This window comes from Chelonia mydas, chromosome 5 (genome assembly GCF_015237465.2).
Source record: "Chelonia mydas isolate rCheMyd1 chromosome 5, rCheMyd1.pri.v2, whole genome shotgun sequence".
In the NCBI taxonomy this organism is placed as follows: Eukaryota; Metazoa; Chordata; order Testudines; family Cheloniidae; genus Chelonia; species Chelonia mydas.
Window position 1 is genome coordinate 78,977 of NC_051245.2, and position 17,085 is coordinate 96,061.

General features: G+C 47.3%; 1 protein-coding gene across 2 annotated transcripts in view; it reads left to right on the forward strand.

Annotated features, from left to right (window-relative positions):
- The first annotated feature begins 23 nt into the window (after positions 1-23).
- Positions 24-17,085, forward strand: part of LOC102946597 (myosin-IIIb) — a 144,354-nt gene continuing 127,292 nt past the window's right edge. For both annotated transcript variants that reach the window (XM_037902509.2, XM_037902510.2), the window contains exons 1-9: positions 24-254; positions 929-994; positions 1,755-1,885; positions 7,591-7,693; positions 9,737-9,839; positions 9,924-10,080; positions 11,620-11,722; positions 12,010-12,138; positions 14,688-14,796. In XM_037902509.2, coding sequence (XP_037758437.1) covers positions 126-254; positions 929-994; positions 1,755-1,885; positions 7,591-7,693; positions 9,737-9,839; positions 9,924-10,080; positions 11,620-11,722; positions 12,010-12,138; positions 14,688-14,796 — 1,030 coding nt within the window. In that variant the 5' untranslated portion in view covers positions 24-125. The remainder of the gene's footprint in view (positions 255-928; positions 995-1,754; positions 1,886-7,590; positions 7,694-9,736; positions 9,840-9,923; positions 10,081-11,619; positions 11,723-12,009; positions 12,139-14,687; positions 14,797-17,085) is intronic.

The following is a 17,085-nucleotide window of genomic DNA, read 5'->3' on the forward strand; positions in this document are numbered from 1 at the left end:
GAGGAGAGGGGGAGGGACCGACGGACTCGCTGGGTCGGGGCGAGTCTTGAAGGCTCCTGGGCGGAAGCTGTCTTGCGGCCGCCGGTTCTTGGTGGGGGTCGGGCTCGGAGCCAAGCCTTGCTGGGATGGTGCCTACTGGGGAGCCGGGGCCGCTGGCCTGCGACGGGGCCGATGACCTGGCTGCCCTGGCGGAGCTGGACGAGGCGAGGCTGCTGCAGAATCTGAGCGGCCGCTTCCTGCAGCAGCGGGTCTATGTGAGGGGGGAGCCGGGGGCAGTGCTGGGGGGTAACCGGGGCCGAGGGGGGTCTGCTGTAGGGCCTCCCCTCGTTGGGAAATGACTGGAGGGTGGGAGAAGGGCCCGAGGGACCCCGCGGGACACCGGGTGGGGGGCCCACGGGACGCTGGAAGCGTGTAAGGGACGGCTGAGGAACACCGGGGGGCAGGAGACCCCCGCAGGACACGGTGTTTGTGTGAGGAAGGGCTTAGGGACTCCAGGGATGGGGGAGCAGGGGACCCCACGAGACACTGAGGGTATGGTGTGGGGGGCGGGAGACCCCGCGGGTCACTGGGGGTGTGTGCAGTGGGGCAAGGGACCCCACGGACACCAGGGGCATGTGGACAGTGCTTAATTGGTGCTGCCAGGACTGAGCCCTGGCACCCCATGCTTGCAGCCTCAGTTATGCAAGTAAAAAAATTGCTTGAGCCCTGGCACCTAATTGTTTGAGCCCTGGGGTACCTCTTTCATTACAAATTAAGTACTGCCTCTGGTGGTGGAGGGAGACCCTGTTGGACACTGGGGATGTGTTGGATGGGAGACCCCTTGGGACATGGTTTCCTCACCACGCCTCAGTAGTGTAGTGCCCTTGGTCCATGGGGCACTGTGCAATGCTTGCTTACCTGGTTGTTGGGAATTTTCCTTTTACATCAGACATATATTGGGGACATTCTGATTGCGATGAACCCGTTCCAGAGCCTTCCGCTCTATGAGAAACCAGTAAGTGTCCCCTCATTCCAGTGTATGGTGTGAGTAGCATGAGTGTGTGGTGTCTTGTGCTGGTGTGGCCCTGGTGGGGAAGAGGTGCAGGTGCAGGTGGCCCTTCCGGGGGGGGCGGGCCAGACAAGGGGAACAGAGTTGTGCACTTTGCTCTTGATGTTTGAATCACATTACTTCCCTGTGAAGTTATACTGTTACCCATAAGGAATGTGGCTAGTTGGGCTTTTGTAGGAGGCTTTTCTATGTACTTTGAAGTCCCTGTTTTTTTCAAAATATAGTAAGTCTCATACAGATTTTGTCAGCTGTGTTTTGATTTCTCTCTGTCACCCATGGCTCTTTGTGCTTCATTCTGTTTGAAACAAAATATTTTAGACAGTTTTAAATCTACAAAGTACTCATTGAACTGAGTATCCAGTAATAAAAAACAATCCTGCTCGCAGCAGCCTTCACATCATACCCACTGTTTACACCCTACCCTCGCCCTCCTCCCCACAAATGCTCAAGAACAGAGATGACCTTTGCAATAAGCCAGAAGGTTCTAAGCAGTGGCAGGGGGTTCTGGGGCATATTATGTTTCTGGAAATCTTCATCTGACATGTGGTGTATTGTTTGATTGGCTCTATCAAACCATGGAAAATGTAATTTAAGCTTCTCCCTCCCTTGTCGCAGTGGCTAGCTGAGGTGAGGAGGGGAGAATTTACCCTCTGTCCCCTAACTGTTCTGGCATTTCACTTTAATTGAACTTTCCTCCTGCTCCCAGGTGTCGGAGAAATATCAGAACCATGACAAGGGTACCCTACCCCCGCACATCTTTGCCATTGCTGACAGAGCATACCAGGCCATGCTGGGACATCTGGCAACAGGACCTCAGAACCAGTGTATCGTCATCAGGTAAGAGAAAACAATTCAAAATATTTGTAGGGCTCCATATTGTGGGACAGTACAGTCTTGTCAGACCTGCATCACTGACAGGGAGAGCAGACAAGATGGAACTATCAACTTTGCACCTTCCGGTCTGTGACCAATGCCCTCATTAAGCTGGTGTTTACAGAAGGGGGAATGAAGACCAAAGGCCTCTTCCTGGAATCCATTTAAGTGCTTATTATGGTGGTTAAAACAGAACCTCTATGTTGTCTTCCCACGTACCCACCCTTCACCCTTCTCATTCGCTTCCTGAGAGTTGACTACAGGGGCAGTGAGCTCAGAGTCACAGAAGATTAGAGTTGGAAGAGACCTCAGGAGGTCATTTAGTCCAACCCCCTGCTCAAAGCAGGACCAATCCCCAATTTTTGCCCCGGATCTCTAAATGGCCCCCTCAAGGATTGAGCTCTCAACCCTGGGTTTAGCAGGCCAATGCTCAAACCAATGAGCTATGCCTCCCCCACAGCCAGGGCTTTGTCAAGCCAGGCCTGAAACACCTGTAAAGATGGAGATTCCACCCCTCCCCCCCACTCCCCCCAGTAACCCATTCCAGTGCTTCACCCTCCTAGTGAAATAGTTTTTCATAATATCCAACCTAAACTTCCACCACCGCAACTTGAGACCATTGCTCCTTGTTCTGTCATCTGCCACCACTGAAAATAGCCGAGGTCCATTCTCTTTGGAACCCCACTTCAGATAGTTGAAGGCTGCTATCAAATCCCCCCTCACTCTTCTCTTCTGCAGACTAAATAATCCCAGTTCCCTCAGCCTGTCCTTATACGTCATGTGCCCCAGCCCCCTAATCATTTTTATTGCCCTCTGTTGGACTCTCTCCAATTTGTCCACATCCTTTCTGTAGTGGGGGGCCCAAAACTGGATGCAGTACTTCAGATGCGGCCTCATCAGTGCCAAATAGAGGGGAATAATCACTTCCCTTGATCTTCTGGCAGTGCAGCCCAATATGCTGTTAGCCTTCTTGGTAACAAGGACACACTGTTGACTCATATCCAGCTTCCTGTCCACTGTAATCCCCAGGTCCTTTTCTGCAGAACTGCCGCTTAGCTAGTTGGTCCCCAGCCTGTAGCAGTGCATGGGATTCTTCCATCCTCAGTGCAGGACTCTGCACTTGTCCTTCTTGAACCTCATCAGATTTCTTTTAGCCGAATTCTCCAATTTGTCTAGGTCACTCTGGACTCTATCCCTACCCTCCAGCATATCTACCTCTCCCCCCAGCTTAGTGTCACCCGCAAACTTGCTGAGGGTGCAATCCCTTCCATCCTCCAGATCATTAATGAAGATGTTGAACAAAATCGGCCCCAGGACAGACCCCTGGGGCACTCTGCTTGATGCCGGCTGCCAACTAGACATCGAGCCATTGATCACTACCCATTGAGCCCGACGATCTAGCCATCTTTCTATCCACCTTATAGTCCATTCATCCAATCCATACTTTTTTAACTTGCTGGCAAGAATACTGTGGGAGACCGTATCAAAAGTTTTGCTAAAATCAAGATATATCACGTCCACTGCTTTCCCCATATCCACAGAGTCAGCAGTATGATAAACCGCTTGGCAAGAGATGGGTGATATTCTACAGCATCATCACTAGTCTCTACAGCCAACACTGAGGATATAGCCTTTTTATTGCTATTTCTTTTATTGCAGTACATGCTATGATTGTCTTAAAAGTGCTGAATGCCTAGACAGAACGCCCCATTGAGATGAGTGGGGCAGGTGAGATCTCTCCTTTTGTTTGAGGCTGTCTCTGCAGTGCCATACAGAGTCAGGTATCAGGCTCACCTTTGGAATGTTCTTCATGGCCAGTGGCACGAGACATTTAATCTGTTTTCCAGTAACAGGTTAAATTTTGCAAAAGTTGAAGGGAGCCCCAGTATGATGATGGCCTGGGCTTCTGGCCAGATGTGTCTTATTGAACAATGCTCACAAGGAGAGGACATGACAGTGAGAGAATATATGTGTCTGGGGCAGATGTGGTTTTGGGATCACAGATCATTTGGGTAATAAATATTATCAGGCTCCGAGTTAGAGAATGGATGGCTGCTCTTGGAGTAAGGGAAAGAATTAGAGAAAGTTTAATTCTTCTCTGTGCCTGGACAATTAGGTACATCAGTGGTGAGAAATACTAGCAGGAAACTCACCCTTTCTTTCCAGACAAGGACCTGGCTCTGGTGATCTGCTTGTTGTCACCTTCAGATTGGATAACTGTAACTCGCTGTATCTGTAGAAGCAATGCAGAGAAGGAAGTGATGTGCAAAATCCAGCTCTCTGCCTTCTCAAGGGATGGGCTGCTGCAAATACTTTACACCTGTGCTCTAATCCCTCAGCTGTTTCCCAGTTTTCTTCCATTGCTTGTTTGAGGTTCTGATATTCAATGTCCTAGTGGTTCAGGACCCAGCTTAATTTGCAAACACATCTCCATCCACAACCTATTCGAGGGCACTTGTTTTTCTGGAGCAATACAGCTGCCAAAGCCCATGGTGAAGTGCATGAGAGATGGAAGTAAATATTTTTGGGTGAGGAAGTTAAGTGTGGAGATTGAGCTAACTGGGAGTCTGACCCACTGTGAGGTTTGCTGTAGGTTCCGCCTCTTTGGGAAAAGCAACTCCTACAGTAGCTAGTATAATGAGGATTAAAAATCTTATTCCCAAAGTTGAGGCTCCTATAACCACAGAGTCAAGGAAGGAAGAAGAGCAGAAACCACCCCCTCATCCCCACCCCTGAGCCCTTCAGAGATCTGGCTATGGAGATCTTATTGACCTGGGGTGTTCTAGACACTACAGCAGTGGGCAGTATAACATAGATAGATACTTATAAACAGTGAATTTGCTGTGGAACCCTGACATGATAAACAGGAGACCCCATGATGTCATAATTAGACTTCGTGGAACTGTACAGGGCAGTAGAGGGAACCAGCTGGAGGCGAAAGCCCCTGGGGCATGGCTGAGGGGACACAGCTGCTGACTGAGGGCCCAGCTCTGCAGTCAGCAGCGCAGAAGTAAGGATAGCAATACCATATCATGCCCATCCTTCTGCGCCGGTGCTGGCGGTGGCTGTGCCTTCAGAGCTTGGCTCCTGGCCAGCAGCCACCACTCTCCAGCTGCCCAGTTCTGAAGGCAGCGCTGCTGCCAGCAGCAGTGCAGAAGTAAGGTTAGCAGTACTGCAGCCCCCTGCACAATAACCTTGTGACCCCCCCACACACACACACACAACTTTTTTGGGTCAGGACCCCTACAATTACAACACTGTGAAATTTCAGATTTAAATGGCTGAAATAATGAAATTTATGATTTTTAAAATCCTATGGCCGTGAAATTGACCAAAATGGATGATGAATTTGGTAGGGCCCTAATCACATCATATATATCTGGTTATTAACTATCTTCTCTGCTGCTACAACAGGAAGTTCATGGTTTGTGTTATCTGCAAACAGCAAAGGCAATAACTGAGGACACTTAGTGTGAGCAAAGATCTGGGGGAGGAGGAAGGGAAGGCACCCTTGTTGCACATAACTAAGGCTATGTTTTAGTCATGGGTATTTTTAGTAAAAGTCATGGACAGGTCACGGGCAATAAAGGTCACGGTCCTGGTCTCGGACTGCTGCTTCAAGGCAGTGCTGGGGACCAACTGCCTGGGGCTGCCAGAGCAGTGGCAGGTGCGGCTGGCCCCGGGGCTTCCCCAGCTGCCGGTGTGGTCCTGGGGTCAGCTGCACCAGTGCTGCAGAATTCACGGAGGTCACAGAAGCCGTGACTTCCATGACCTCCGTGAATGATTTGCAGCCTTACACATAGCCTCAATACTAGATGCTACTTTGATGGGCTATGTTTTATTTCATTGCTTCTGGGCACACAGGATGTCACAAAGATGAGAGATCCCATCTTCAACTGACCAGGAAATAGCATGGCCTCTGTGATCTGTACGTTCCTCACTGCCCAGATTAGTCACTGCAACTCACTCTGCTGGGTCCGAATGAAGTCTCTCTCAGAGACTTCAGCTGGCGCATTGCGTAACAGCCATCTCCTAAGTAACAAAGGTAGATATGATCACATTGCCCTGTTCTCTGAATTCCACTGTCTCCATTCCTGGTGGTGTCAGAGCTAAATTAAATCCTCACCCTAATATGCTTTGCGCTAGGACCTGGCCAACTGGGAGATAGCCTCAGGTAGCTGTATTCAGCGTGCACAACACAGGGGACAGAGTTATCTCCGCAGCAGGATCTGGTGATGGAACTCCACTGCCCTCTGACAGGTTGAGACCTACAGAGCCTTTCCTCAGCCATGGCTCCCATTAAAACCAAAAACTAACCAGCTGTCCCAACCCTGTGACCTGGGGGAGGGCAGGCATTACATAGTTCCTGACTTCAAGAGCTTACATTCTGTCTTTTTATTCTATGTTTGTGTGATACCCAGCACAGTGGGGCCCTGATCCATGACTGGGGATCCTAGATAATGCCACAATATAAATAATAATAGGAAGCTAAATGCCCTTAGTCTCTTTGTAACTGTTCAGTGCTTAAGTGCATAGATGATGGGTGCCTTAGAAATACCATAAAGAGAAGGTGGTTTTAGTGATTACTGTGTAGGGCCACGAGCATCCAATGGAAGTCTGGGTGGGTCATAACTCCCTTTTGGAAACTGGTGTCTCTCTGTAACCAAATAACAGCAGTCTGGGACTTTTCCTCCTTGCTGAGTGTCAAACTGGCACACTATCTCCCTCCCCCTCATACCAGAGCAACATTCAACCACCTGGCTGTGCGTTGACCCTAGATTCCTGTCCAGCCTGGTGCATGTCAAACCAAGATGATCTCCCTTTCTCCTTTGCTGCTGTCCTATGTCTTGTTTAGAGAGAGGAGTTCAGGTCACCAGCCCCCCGCCACCTGAATCCTAGGAGTCTGCTTGTCCCAGCACTCCATTAGACTGTACATCACCCCTCCACTCCACCCTGTAGCCACAGAGAGCTGCAGAGCAGAAGCCACACCTGGGACATAAAGTGCAGTGCCCAGGTGTGTAAACCGTCCTGCCCTTTGGCATATGTGCACTATTTCCTGCTTCTGCTCTGTGACTGACAGATCTTCACACAGGGTGAAGTCTTAGTGCACATATGCTGTCATGGGATCACAGCCCAATTAAGGACATGGAAGCAGTGGGACAAGTTCTTCTTGTAAGGGTTGGGAGGGGAGGGAATGCCTTGTATATGTGAAGGATTCAGTGAGACAGGTGCCTTTCAAGGTCATTCCTCCCTCTTTGCCCAGAGCTGGGGACACTAAGAAATTCCTTTTGGCCCCACTGCTTAAGGGACTGCCCAATGGGTCAAGTTCACAGATAGGTGGGAGACAATGTTAATGTGGGTAAAACCCCTCCCTCCCCAGGGTCAAGAAAGAATCTCAAGTGGAGGGTGTTGAATTGCAACACTGGGTGTGGAGGCTTACTAGGGGATCAGTGCCCTATAGAACCTGTTGCCATGGGGAGTGGGGTGGGTCACGGTGGTGCTAATGTGGAAACTGCCAGTAGGAGGCACCTGGAGCTGTGCAGTAGTGTTGGTACATGGCGGGTGTTGGTTCAGAGAAAGAGGAGATGCGCTGAGGCATAAGGGGAATAGCATCTGAGTCCTAGTGGTGGTAGAGTTTCCTGTCCTCACCCTCTGCTCTTTTTTGACAGCGGAGAGAGTGGTGCAGGGAAAACCGAGAGTGTAAAGCTACTGCTGCAACACATCATGCACCTGTGCAAGGGCAACTCACAGCTGGAGCAGCAGATACTGCAGGTGAGTCACTGAAATAGAATGCAGGGGGACAGAAGGAGGGGTGGCCACAGAGCAACTCACAGTTGGCTTAGGGGGTTCTACAGATGAGTCATTGGGAGTGGAAAAAGCACAGAGTAAATGAAATCTTAGCAACGGTATAAATCCAATACTAGATTGTCAGTTATGATGTAGACAAGACACGGGTTCATTAAATATTTGGCAAGAAGCAGGAATATAGAAATTATTTCAGTAATCGGTATATTCCATCAGTAATTAGGGAGGATGTTAAACAGCATCTTTTCAAGTTAAAGATTTCTAAATCAGCAGAACCAGGTAAGTTGTATCTAAGAATGTTAAAAGAATCAGCTAAGGAGTTCTTTGAACCATTAATGTTGTTTTTTATTAAATCTTGGAACACTGGGGAACAGTCTAGTCCAATGGACTAGAAAATATCCAATATTGTGCCAATATTTAAAAAGAATAAACAGTATGTCCCTGGTCATAAGCTGGTTAGCCTGATGTTGATCCCAGTCAAAATCATGGAAAGGCTGGTATGGGATGCAGTCAGTAAAGATGATGTAGCTAAGAGAGCAAATATGATCCTTGAATGTATGTGAAGGGGAATATCAAGTAGAAACAGGGAGGTGGCATTGCTTCTGTATACAGCATTAATGAAACCATTACTGGAAAAGCGTGTTCAGTTCTGGTGTCACTCCTCCAAAAGGTTTCAGAGTAGCAGCCGTGTTAGTCTGTATTCGCAAAAAGAAAAGGAGTACTAGCGGCACCTTAGAGACTAACCAATTTATTTGAGCATAAGCTTTCATGAGCTACAGCTCACTTCATCGGATGCATTCCGATGCATTCCACTAGTACTCCTTTTCTTTTTACTCCTCCAAAAGGATGCTGACAAATTGGAAAGGGTTCAGAAGAGAGCTACAAGAATGATTCAAGGCCAGGAAAACCTGCCTTACAGTGAGAGACTAAAGAAACTCAGTCTATTTAGTTTATCTAAGAGAGAGTAAATAGCTAACTTGATCATTGCCTATGTTTACCCACCTGGGGAAAAGAGATTTCAGATAGCAGAGGTCTCTTTAATCTAGCAAACAAAGGGATAACAAGATTCAGTGTCTGGAAGCTGAAGCTAAACAAATTCAGACTGGAAATAAAGTACACATATTTAACAGTGATGGTAATTAACCATTGGAACAACTAACATAAGGTTGTGGTGTATTCTTCATCACTTGAAGTACAGTATTTTAATTCAAGACTAGATATCTTTTTAAAGGAGGTGCTATAGCTCAACCAGAAGTTAGGGGCTTGATGGAGTGATTACTGGGTGAGTTTCTCTGGCCTCTTATGGAGGAGGCCAAATTAGAGGATCATAATGGTCCCTTCTGGCTTTAAAATCTATGAATTGCAGCAGGAATATTGGAACCTGCAGGAGGTTGGGGGCACAGGGCAACCTGTAGTGGAGCAGTGGATTTGCAGATTATCATGTGGAGGGGCCCTTCCATCCCCAGTCATTAGTAGCCAAGTTTATCAGATTCTTTTCTGAGTCCTATAACTCAGTCATTCTGCCCCATATTAATTTCTCTCTCTGCTGTGAACTTCCCCCAGTGTGTCTGTCTTTCTGTCATTGAGTTCCCCAGACCGGCACACAGTATCCCATGTAGGCCCATCCATGAGAGGGATCCCTCTCAACCCCCACTGCTTGGTGGAAGTGGGAGGCTTCTGGGATTGAGGGGCTGAGGGCAGAATCCCAAGGGTTCTCTCTAGGACCTGACAAACTGTCCTTTCCTTGCTCCAGGATGTGGTGCCTTTGCTTATACAGTCCATGGTTGCATTGGATTATTTTGTCACTGTGTGCATTTCCAGCCGGATTTGAGCAACTCAAATCTTTTTTTTTTTTTTTTCCCCTATGGCTCCTCAAGAGGCCATGAGGCTGTTTCACATGATACCTCTGATACCTTCTGCAACCTAGCTGGGCCATTGTAGATGGGAGGGGATGTTAAGGGTTCCCTGTTGCTTATACCTCCCCATCAACTCTGTACATTTCCCTTCCAGGTGAACCCATTGCTCGAAGCCTTTGGCAATGCACAAACCGTGATGAATGACAACAGCAGCCGCTTTGGAAAATACATGCAGCTGAGGTTCCAAAGGAGTACAGGTGAGACCCAGGACTAGGTCTCTGGGTGTGTGGAAGCCATCATCTGTGTGGTGATTTCTTTCCTTCTGCCCCTTCCCCATGTAGTGAGGGGCGCCAAGCTGAGCGAGTATCTGCTAGAGAAGTCTCGTGTGGTGCAACAAGATGCTGGAGAGAGGAATTTCCATGTCTTCTACTATATGTTTGCTGGGCTCACTGCAGAGGAAAAGGAGATGTATGGATTGCTAGATCCCTCATTGTACAGGTAAGCGAGTGGCAGGTCCTACTCTGGCTTCTCAGTGGAGTGCAGGTCAGAATAATGGGCTCCTACAGCCACATAAGGGAAGGAGTGGGGGAAGAGGATTTGTCCTGGTGTGAGGGTTGAGTAATGAGAGGAGAGCACAGGGTTGGGGGATTGTCATGGAAGGCTGCAGCTGGGCTCTGAACATAGATGTAGTGTGGCCTAATGGATGGGACACTGGTCTGGGACTCAGGAGACTTGGGTTCTGTTCCTGGCTCTGCCAGTGACCTTGGGAAATCACTCCCCTCTCTGTACCTCTGCTTCCCCCCACCCTATGTCTGCGCTGTCTCTTTGGGGCAGGGACTGACTCATATGAGACATGTGTGATGTACTCAGGGTACAATCTGAACTGATGAACAGCTGTGTCCCCTCAGCTTTCCTACATGGGGTGCCTTTTACAGTGAGAGCTACCACTCCTGGTCTGTTCACACAGCTTCCAGCATGTAAATTATTCCTAGTTATATTGTATGAGTGCTGTAGCCAGCTACTCTTGAATTACACTACAGGGTAACACCAGTAAACTCCAAGTCCCAGACTTGCCCCAGAGATGTATGCCTTGTACTGCCCAGCTCTCTTCGGGACAACACAAGCTCATATGAAGTTCATCATTTTATTAATACAAAATGATATGTGCAAATCCTGTTATCCCAAATGGAGTTTCCCAAACACTTCAATTCAAACACACAGGTTTAGATAAAACAATAAAACAAGTTTATTAATTTCAAAAGGATAGATTTTAAGTGAATACAACTAATGAGGCATAAAAGTCAGAATTGGTTACAATAAAAATAAAAGTAAAACACAACTAATGCCTAACAACAAACTTGAGTGAATTCAAAGCAAGGTCTCTCTCACCACATGTTTCAGCAGTCTTAATGGCTGAACTTCTTTCGGTCAGGATCCCTCCCCCTTCTTTTGTTTGTCAGGTATCGTGGATGCTGTGGGCAGAGAGAAAGGGAAGAATGATGTGGGGCTTCTGCCGTCCCTTGTTATAGTTCTTTGCCTTTTTTGAGACAAAAAGTCTTTGTGGACGGAAACCCCAAGCTGTTACTTTTTAAGATGTAGATTTTTTGCTCATGTCATTGTGTGCATGGCCCATGTATAGCCATTTAGCAGGTGATGGCCCATTTGGCCTGTTTACACCTCGCTGAGGCGTCAGTTTGTCTTTTCATAGAATCCTAGGACTGGAAGGGACCTCGAGAAGTCATCTAGTCTAGTCCCCTGCAGTCATGGAAGGACTAAGTATTTTGTCTCTGAGGAACTGGTTTGGCTGCTTCCCAGATCAGAATACGTCTTAGTAACACCATACAGTGGAATCTTATAACTTTATCAGCACAATATTGACCAGTGAGTTACGAGTTTTCAAATGATACCTCACAAGGCATATTCGTACAAAGGTTATTATAATAGCATGCATGGGCTGAATACAGGGGTGCAGAGCATCATAGTATGTAGACTGTACCCTAATACAAATAATATCAGTTGACTCACTTGTCTCCCCAGGTACATAAGCGGCTGGTTTAGGGCAGAGGGTGTGGCTGAGTCCTGGAAGCACAAGTACTGGGAGGTGCGTAATGCCCTAGACATGGTGGGCTTCCAGGAACAGGTGAGTACAGTGAGCACTCTGTCACCATCTCCACCCCTTCTGCTCAGTTAGCCCATTTGACCCACTTCTACTTCCCTCCTTCAGTTTGCTGTGCTGTTCACAGGCTAACAGATTCAGTGCAGAGCTCCCTTCCCCCCCGCCACATACCTGACCTTCCTCGCCCTCCACCACTGCAGGAAGTTTGAAATTCCACTGGAAGAGGGCTGCTTGTTGTTCATCATGTGTATGTACATGCCCACATACATCAGTGGGTACCAAGCCCAAGCCATCTCTGTTGTATATTTTAGGAGCAGGTGGACATGCAGGCAATCCTGGCCGGAGTCCTGTCTCTGGGCAATGTGACCTTCCAGTCCCAGGAGAACAATGGGGCCGTGAGAGTGAGTGAAGCCTCCAGGGGGTGGCTGAAGGCTTCAGCGGTGAGTCGAGTGAGAGGCTCAGAGGAGTGAGACAAGATTGTGCTCCCACTGGGGACCCGTGTGGGGTTTGGGGAATATTTATGTTAGGAATGGTCTTTAAATCCATGTATGAAGGGTAGATGAGGTCCACTGCGGGGGTCCTTCCATTCTTTGGGTGCTGCTTATGCTACACCTGACTGACGCAGCAGAGGGGACTCCTATCACTGATTCTAAAGACGCTACAAAAGAATTAGGAGTTGTCCCAGGAATGCACCAGATTGCCCTAGTGACTGGTATCTTCAAGCCCTCTTCTCTCCCACCATGCACCTTATGTGGGTTTTAACCACCAGCAGGTTACTCAGTTCAAAGCCAGGTTCAGAATTGGAGGAGAAGATGGGCTGGGGCTACAGACCAATTCTTTTCTATCTCAGCCCCTCACATCCTGGCAGCATCCAAATCCTGCTTTCTCCATATTGTATCGAAAACCTGATCCGTCTTCTCTCTCCTCAAAGCTAAAACACTTGGTCAGACCCTGATCTCTCCTGTTTCAATTACTACAACCTTTTTCTCCCTGGCCTGACACCCACATCACTCTCCTCCCCATTTTGTCAAAACACAGGTACTAGACTTTTTCTCACCTGTTGATCTGACAGCACCACTCCTCCCACAGGCCCTCCTGCACACTGCATCAGATCTGGCCTTGGTGGGGTGCAGTTTCCTGTAATCTGAGCTTGACTATTGAAGTTCTCGCTAAGAATAATGTTCCCTGGCTTGAAAAAGCTCCAGCTCATCTGCTTAACAGGCTGCTGTGTGCCACCCCCTCCTCTGCCACCTCAATGCCCTACTCTCAACAGTCGCTTCCCATTGAGTAAATCCAATTCTAGGTCTCTATCTTGATTTCAAAGCCCCACCACGAGATGGGCCCCAGCTCCCTGACATGTAGCCTTTCCTTTTTAGTTAAAGTAATTTTAGTGACATTAGATGTATTCAGCTTTGGTAGCTACATTCTCGAGTTCAACAGTTACCTCTGCCACTTGTTTCATATCTAGCATTCATAAGAACACATGAAAATCAAGGAAAGTAGCACATGCAATTACAGAGTAAGGTCTAATATCTTTTATCAATGTTATTCAAGTTACTAGCACAGTTATGAATATCACAGCATGTATAAATTGTAGCTGCAGTCATACTCCCATCCTCCTAGATAGTGTTAGGGTCTGATGGGTCTTTTATGGAGTGATCATCAGTAGAGGGATGGTTCCTGAAGGAGTTTTTCTATAGGAAGCTCAATTTTTCCAATCTGGGCACCTTCTTTCTATAATATGATTTTGCCTATACCTACATTGTGTGCATGTGCATGAAAGTGTCAACCGTCTTTTCCGTTTGGTTTGGTTTGGTGTTTGGTGTTTCTATAGGTTGTGTATAGTTCCTTTTATTCTCATTAGCATTGATGCACAACCTGTATCCTGTGGTTAAGGCACATGTTAAACAAAAATGTGCTTCTAGAGCATTTTTGCTATCTAAAATGAATCTTTTGGCCAATTTTTTTCAATTTCATCTCTTGGTACATCTTTTCCTATAATCTTATGGCATTGGGTTATTTTTTGATTACTTACTGATGTCAGTATTTTTTATTTCTAAGGCCTAAAATATCTAAGCTAAAATCTTACAGGCCTCAGCCTATAGACTTTGCATTTCAGCCTTACTTAGATACCTAATACATATTTATCCCTTCTAACTACTAATCAATCTTATACTTTTATAATCCTATCACTTAAGTTTGGTTAGGATACAATAATTATATATAACATGTCATGTTAATTAATTATAACGACAAAATAAATAACAAAATCAAATCATTGGCTACAGAGAGATTCCCTCTCTCCTCAACTTTCCACAGTGACTGCATGCCACTGCAACCATGAAGCTGCCCCTCTGCAGGGGAGGCTTGTGATTGCAGGAGATGGAACCGTCACAGGAGCTGGGTTCTGATTCTGGAATTCACTGCCTGGTGAAATCAGAATGAGCACTAACCTCATTGTATTAGGAGCTAAGTAAAAGCCACACCTCTGCACCCAGGCTCAGTCTGCTCTTGCCAGCAGCGCAGGAATAGAAATTTCTGTGCTATAGCTTTCTACTTTTGGAGAGCACTCTGGTTCTATGGTAACCAGGAGCCATAGGATCATGTTTTAAATGTCTCTTCCTCCCCTTCAAGGATGGGCAGAGCTCTGACGCAGATTTCAGCACAGGCAATTAATAATGTGTTATGTAAATAATTGGAGGTAAGTGCTGGGAAGGTGTATGTGGGGGGTTGGGAAGGCAGCGGACCAAGAGGGCTGTTTGTGCGTGAGAGCGAGTGAGCAAGCTGGTCTTAAGGAGAGTGGTGGCTGCAGAGTTTGTGGCTTGATTCCCACAATGTCTTATTATTTACATTACGATAACGTCCAGAGGCCCCAGTCAGGATATGACCCCATTGTACTGGGTGGCGCACAAAGGTGGTGAGACATAGCCACTGCACTATGGAACCAGGGATTGAAACTGACTATTCTCTTTGGTCCCTTCTCTCCCAGGGTCAATTTGGAGTCCAGGAAGAGGAACTATTGAAATGCCTCATTTGTAAAGTGTCCGTAACGCGGGGAGAGCAGATTCAGCGTTTCCACACCCAGCAGCAGGCTGAGGGTAAGGAGCAGGGGAGGTAAATCAGAAAAATTGTCTGGAAGAGCCCTTCTAGGCACATCTGTCTTATCTGTGACCTTAGAGCCTGGTATTGTCCCAACAGTGTATGTAAACTCTCTGGAGCAGGGATTATGTCTCCCTATGTGTTTGTGCAGCCCCCCTTGTAATGGGCCCTAATCCTGAGAGGGGCCTGTGATGGGTTCCCCCTGAGGTGCCACCTGGAGCTGGGATACCACTGAGCCTCCCTGACCCACCAGCCTGGGCTCCCTCTTACACTGTACTGCTGTGACAAGCTGCAAAGCCATCCAGGCTTCAGCTTGCACTTTCACCAACATACATACAGGTAGGGACACACCCACCTGCAGTTTCATGCAGGTGCTTTGACCAGCCCCTGCATAGGAAGGCGACAGCTAGGGTAACAACCAGCTTCTCAGGCATGCACCCCTTCTGGAGTATAAACCCAAAATTACACCATCTTGCACTGCACAGGGAACTGTACAGTGTAAGCTCATAAAATTCACCCCATCCATCAATGTGGAGAGGAATATGCAATAGCCTTCTACCCCGAGTTATGTTTCCCACACACTGGTTTAGATAAAGCAAAAATAAGTTTATTAACTAAAAGAGAGATTATAAATGATAGCAAACAGATCAAAGCAGATTACCTAGCAAATAAACAAAAAATGCAAACTAAACTTAATACTGGCAGTCCTCGACTTTACAATGTTCAAGTTACAACGAATGGCACTTACAACGTTTATAAATTATCATTGTGTTTTGACTTTATGACATCGGTTTTGACTTTACAGTACTCGATCTGATATTGTTTCTATGGGAAATTCGAGTTACAATGTTTTCGACTTAAGACGCGACTTTCAGGAACCAATTGTGTCGTAAGTCCGAGGACTGCATGTATGCTAAATAGATTGGATATGAATAACAGATTCTCACCCCAAGTGATAATATGAGCAGGCTGCAGATTCTTAAGGGGCAAGCTGCACTTGCTTGCAGCTTGGAATCCCCAGGTGTTCCATTCACAGGCTAAAAATTCCTTTAGCCTGGGTTCAGCACTTCCCCCAGTTCAGTCTTTGTTCCTCCGGAGTCTCTTTGTGTGGGGAGCAAAGAATCCCTGGTGATGTCACTCCCTGCCTTACATAGCTTTTGCATATGGCGGGAACGTTTTGTTTCAAACCTTAGTTCCCAGACTGGTCAGTGGAAAAACACTGACATCCCAAAATGGAGTCTAGAAACATGTGGTCACATCATATGTCTTTGTAGAATCATAGCAGCCATTGCTCGGAGGCTGTCTGTAGCATCCTTAGGACAGCAGAAAAAGCCCATCACAGGAAGAGAATGGCCCTGTTCAAACATTAGAGCCAAAGCAAGATGTCTGCTGCATTGGTCATCCCCACATCTGTCATACTCACAATGCAGACACTAAAAAGCCCTTTCACTGCATTTAAAACCAGATGGGAAAGAGCACAGGAGTATTATTCTATTGGCCTGCATCCTAAGGCTGGAAGTGGTTATAAAACATGAGCCTCCTCCAGCCTTGTCAGACCATTTCCACATCCAGGCAGAAACAAGAGTTTTCCCCATTGTGAAGAAAAAATAAACTATTTGTATAGCGCTCCTTGAAAATTTGGATCTCACCAAACTACTATACTGACAGAAAGCTCCACCTACCTGAGACACCAAGGGGTAGGAGAGATCAGTGAGGCACTACTGTGGCCATAGATACCCCAGCACCAAAACCATCTCCCCACCACCCACATGGATCACTGTGGCTCTCTAAGAACCTGCAACAGGAAAAGTAGGAAGGAAGGAAACTTGAGCATCAGGGCGGGAAGTAGCATGATAGAAGCGGGCTGAGACAAAACAAAGGGATCCTACAAACCCATGCTGGTGCCATGAAGGGACAGAAAGAGACTGCCTCTCTTCTGCCATATGGACAACAAAGTCACACCACACAGAAGCCTTCTGAACTTGAACTTGCTTTAACTCAAACAGCCCCACAGCCCATCACTTCACACTGTGGAGAATTCTTATTCCATAGAGTTTACCTGCCCCAGGGATGGCTTCGCAGACCTCCAAAAACAGCCAGCTAAGAGCAGCTAAGAAATTCATGCTCCCAGCCCACTCCTATATTGTCATGGAGGCACTGATGGCATCAGGGCCACCCCTGAGACTCTGCCTCTGCCCTCCCCTGCAGTTGAGAGACTAGAGAGCACCTGGAACACCGACTGGTAGAGACTGTCAGCTGTCATCTTCTAGTGAAAGGAACCTAGTGCG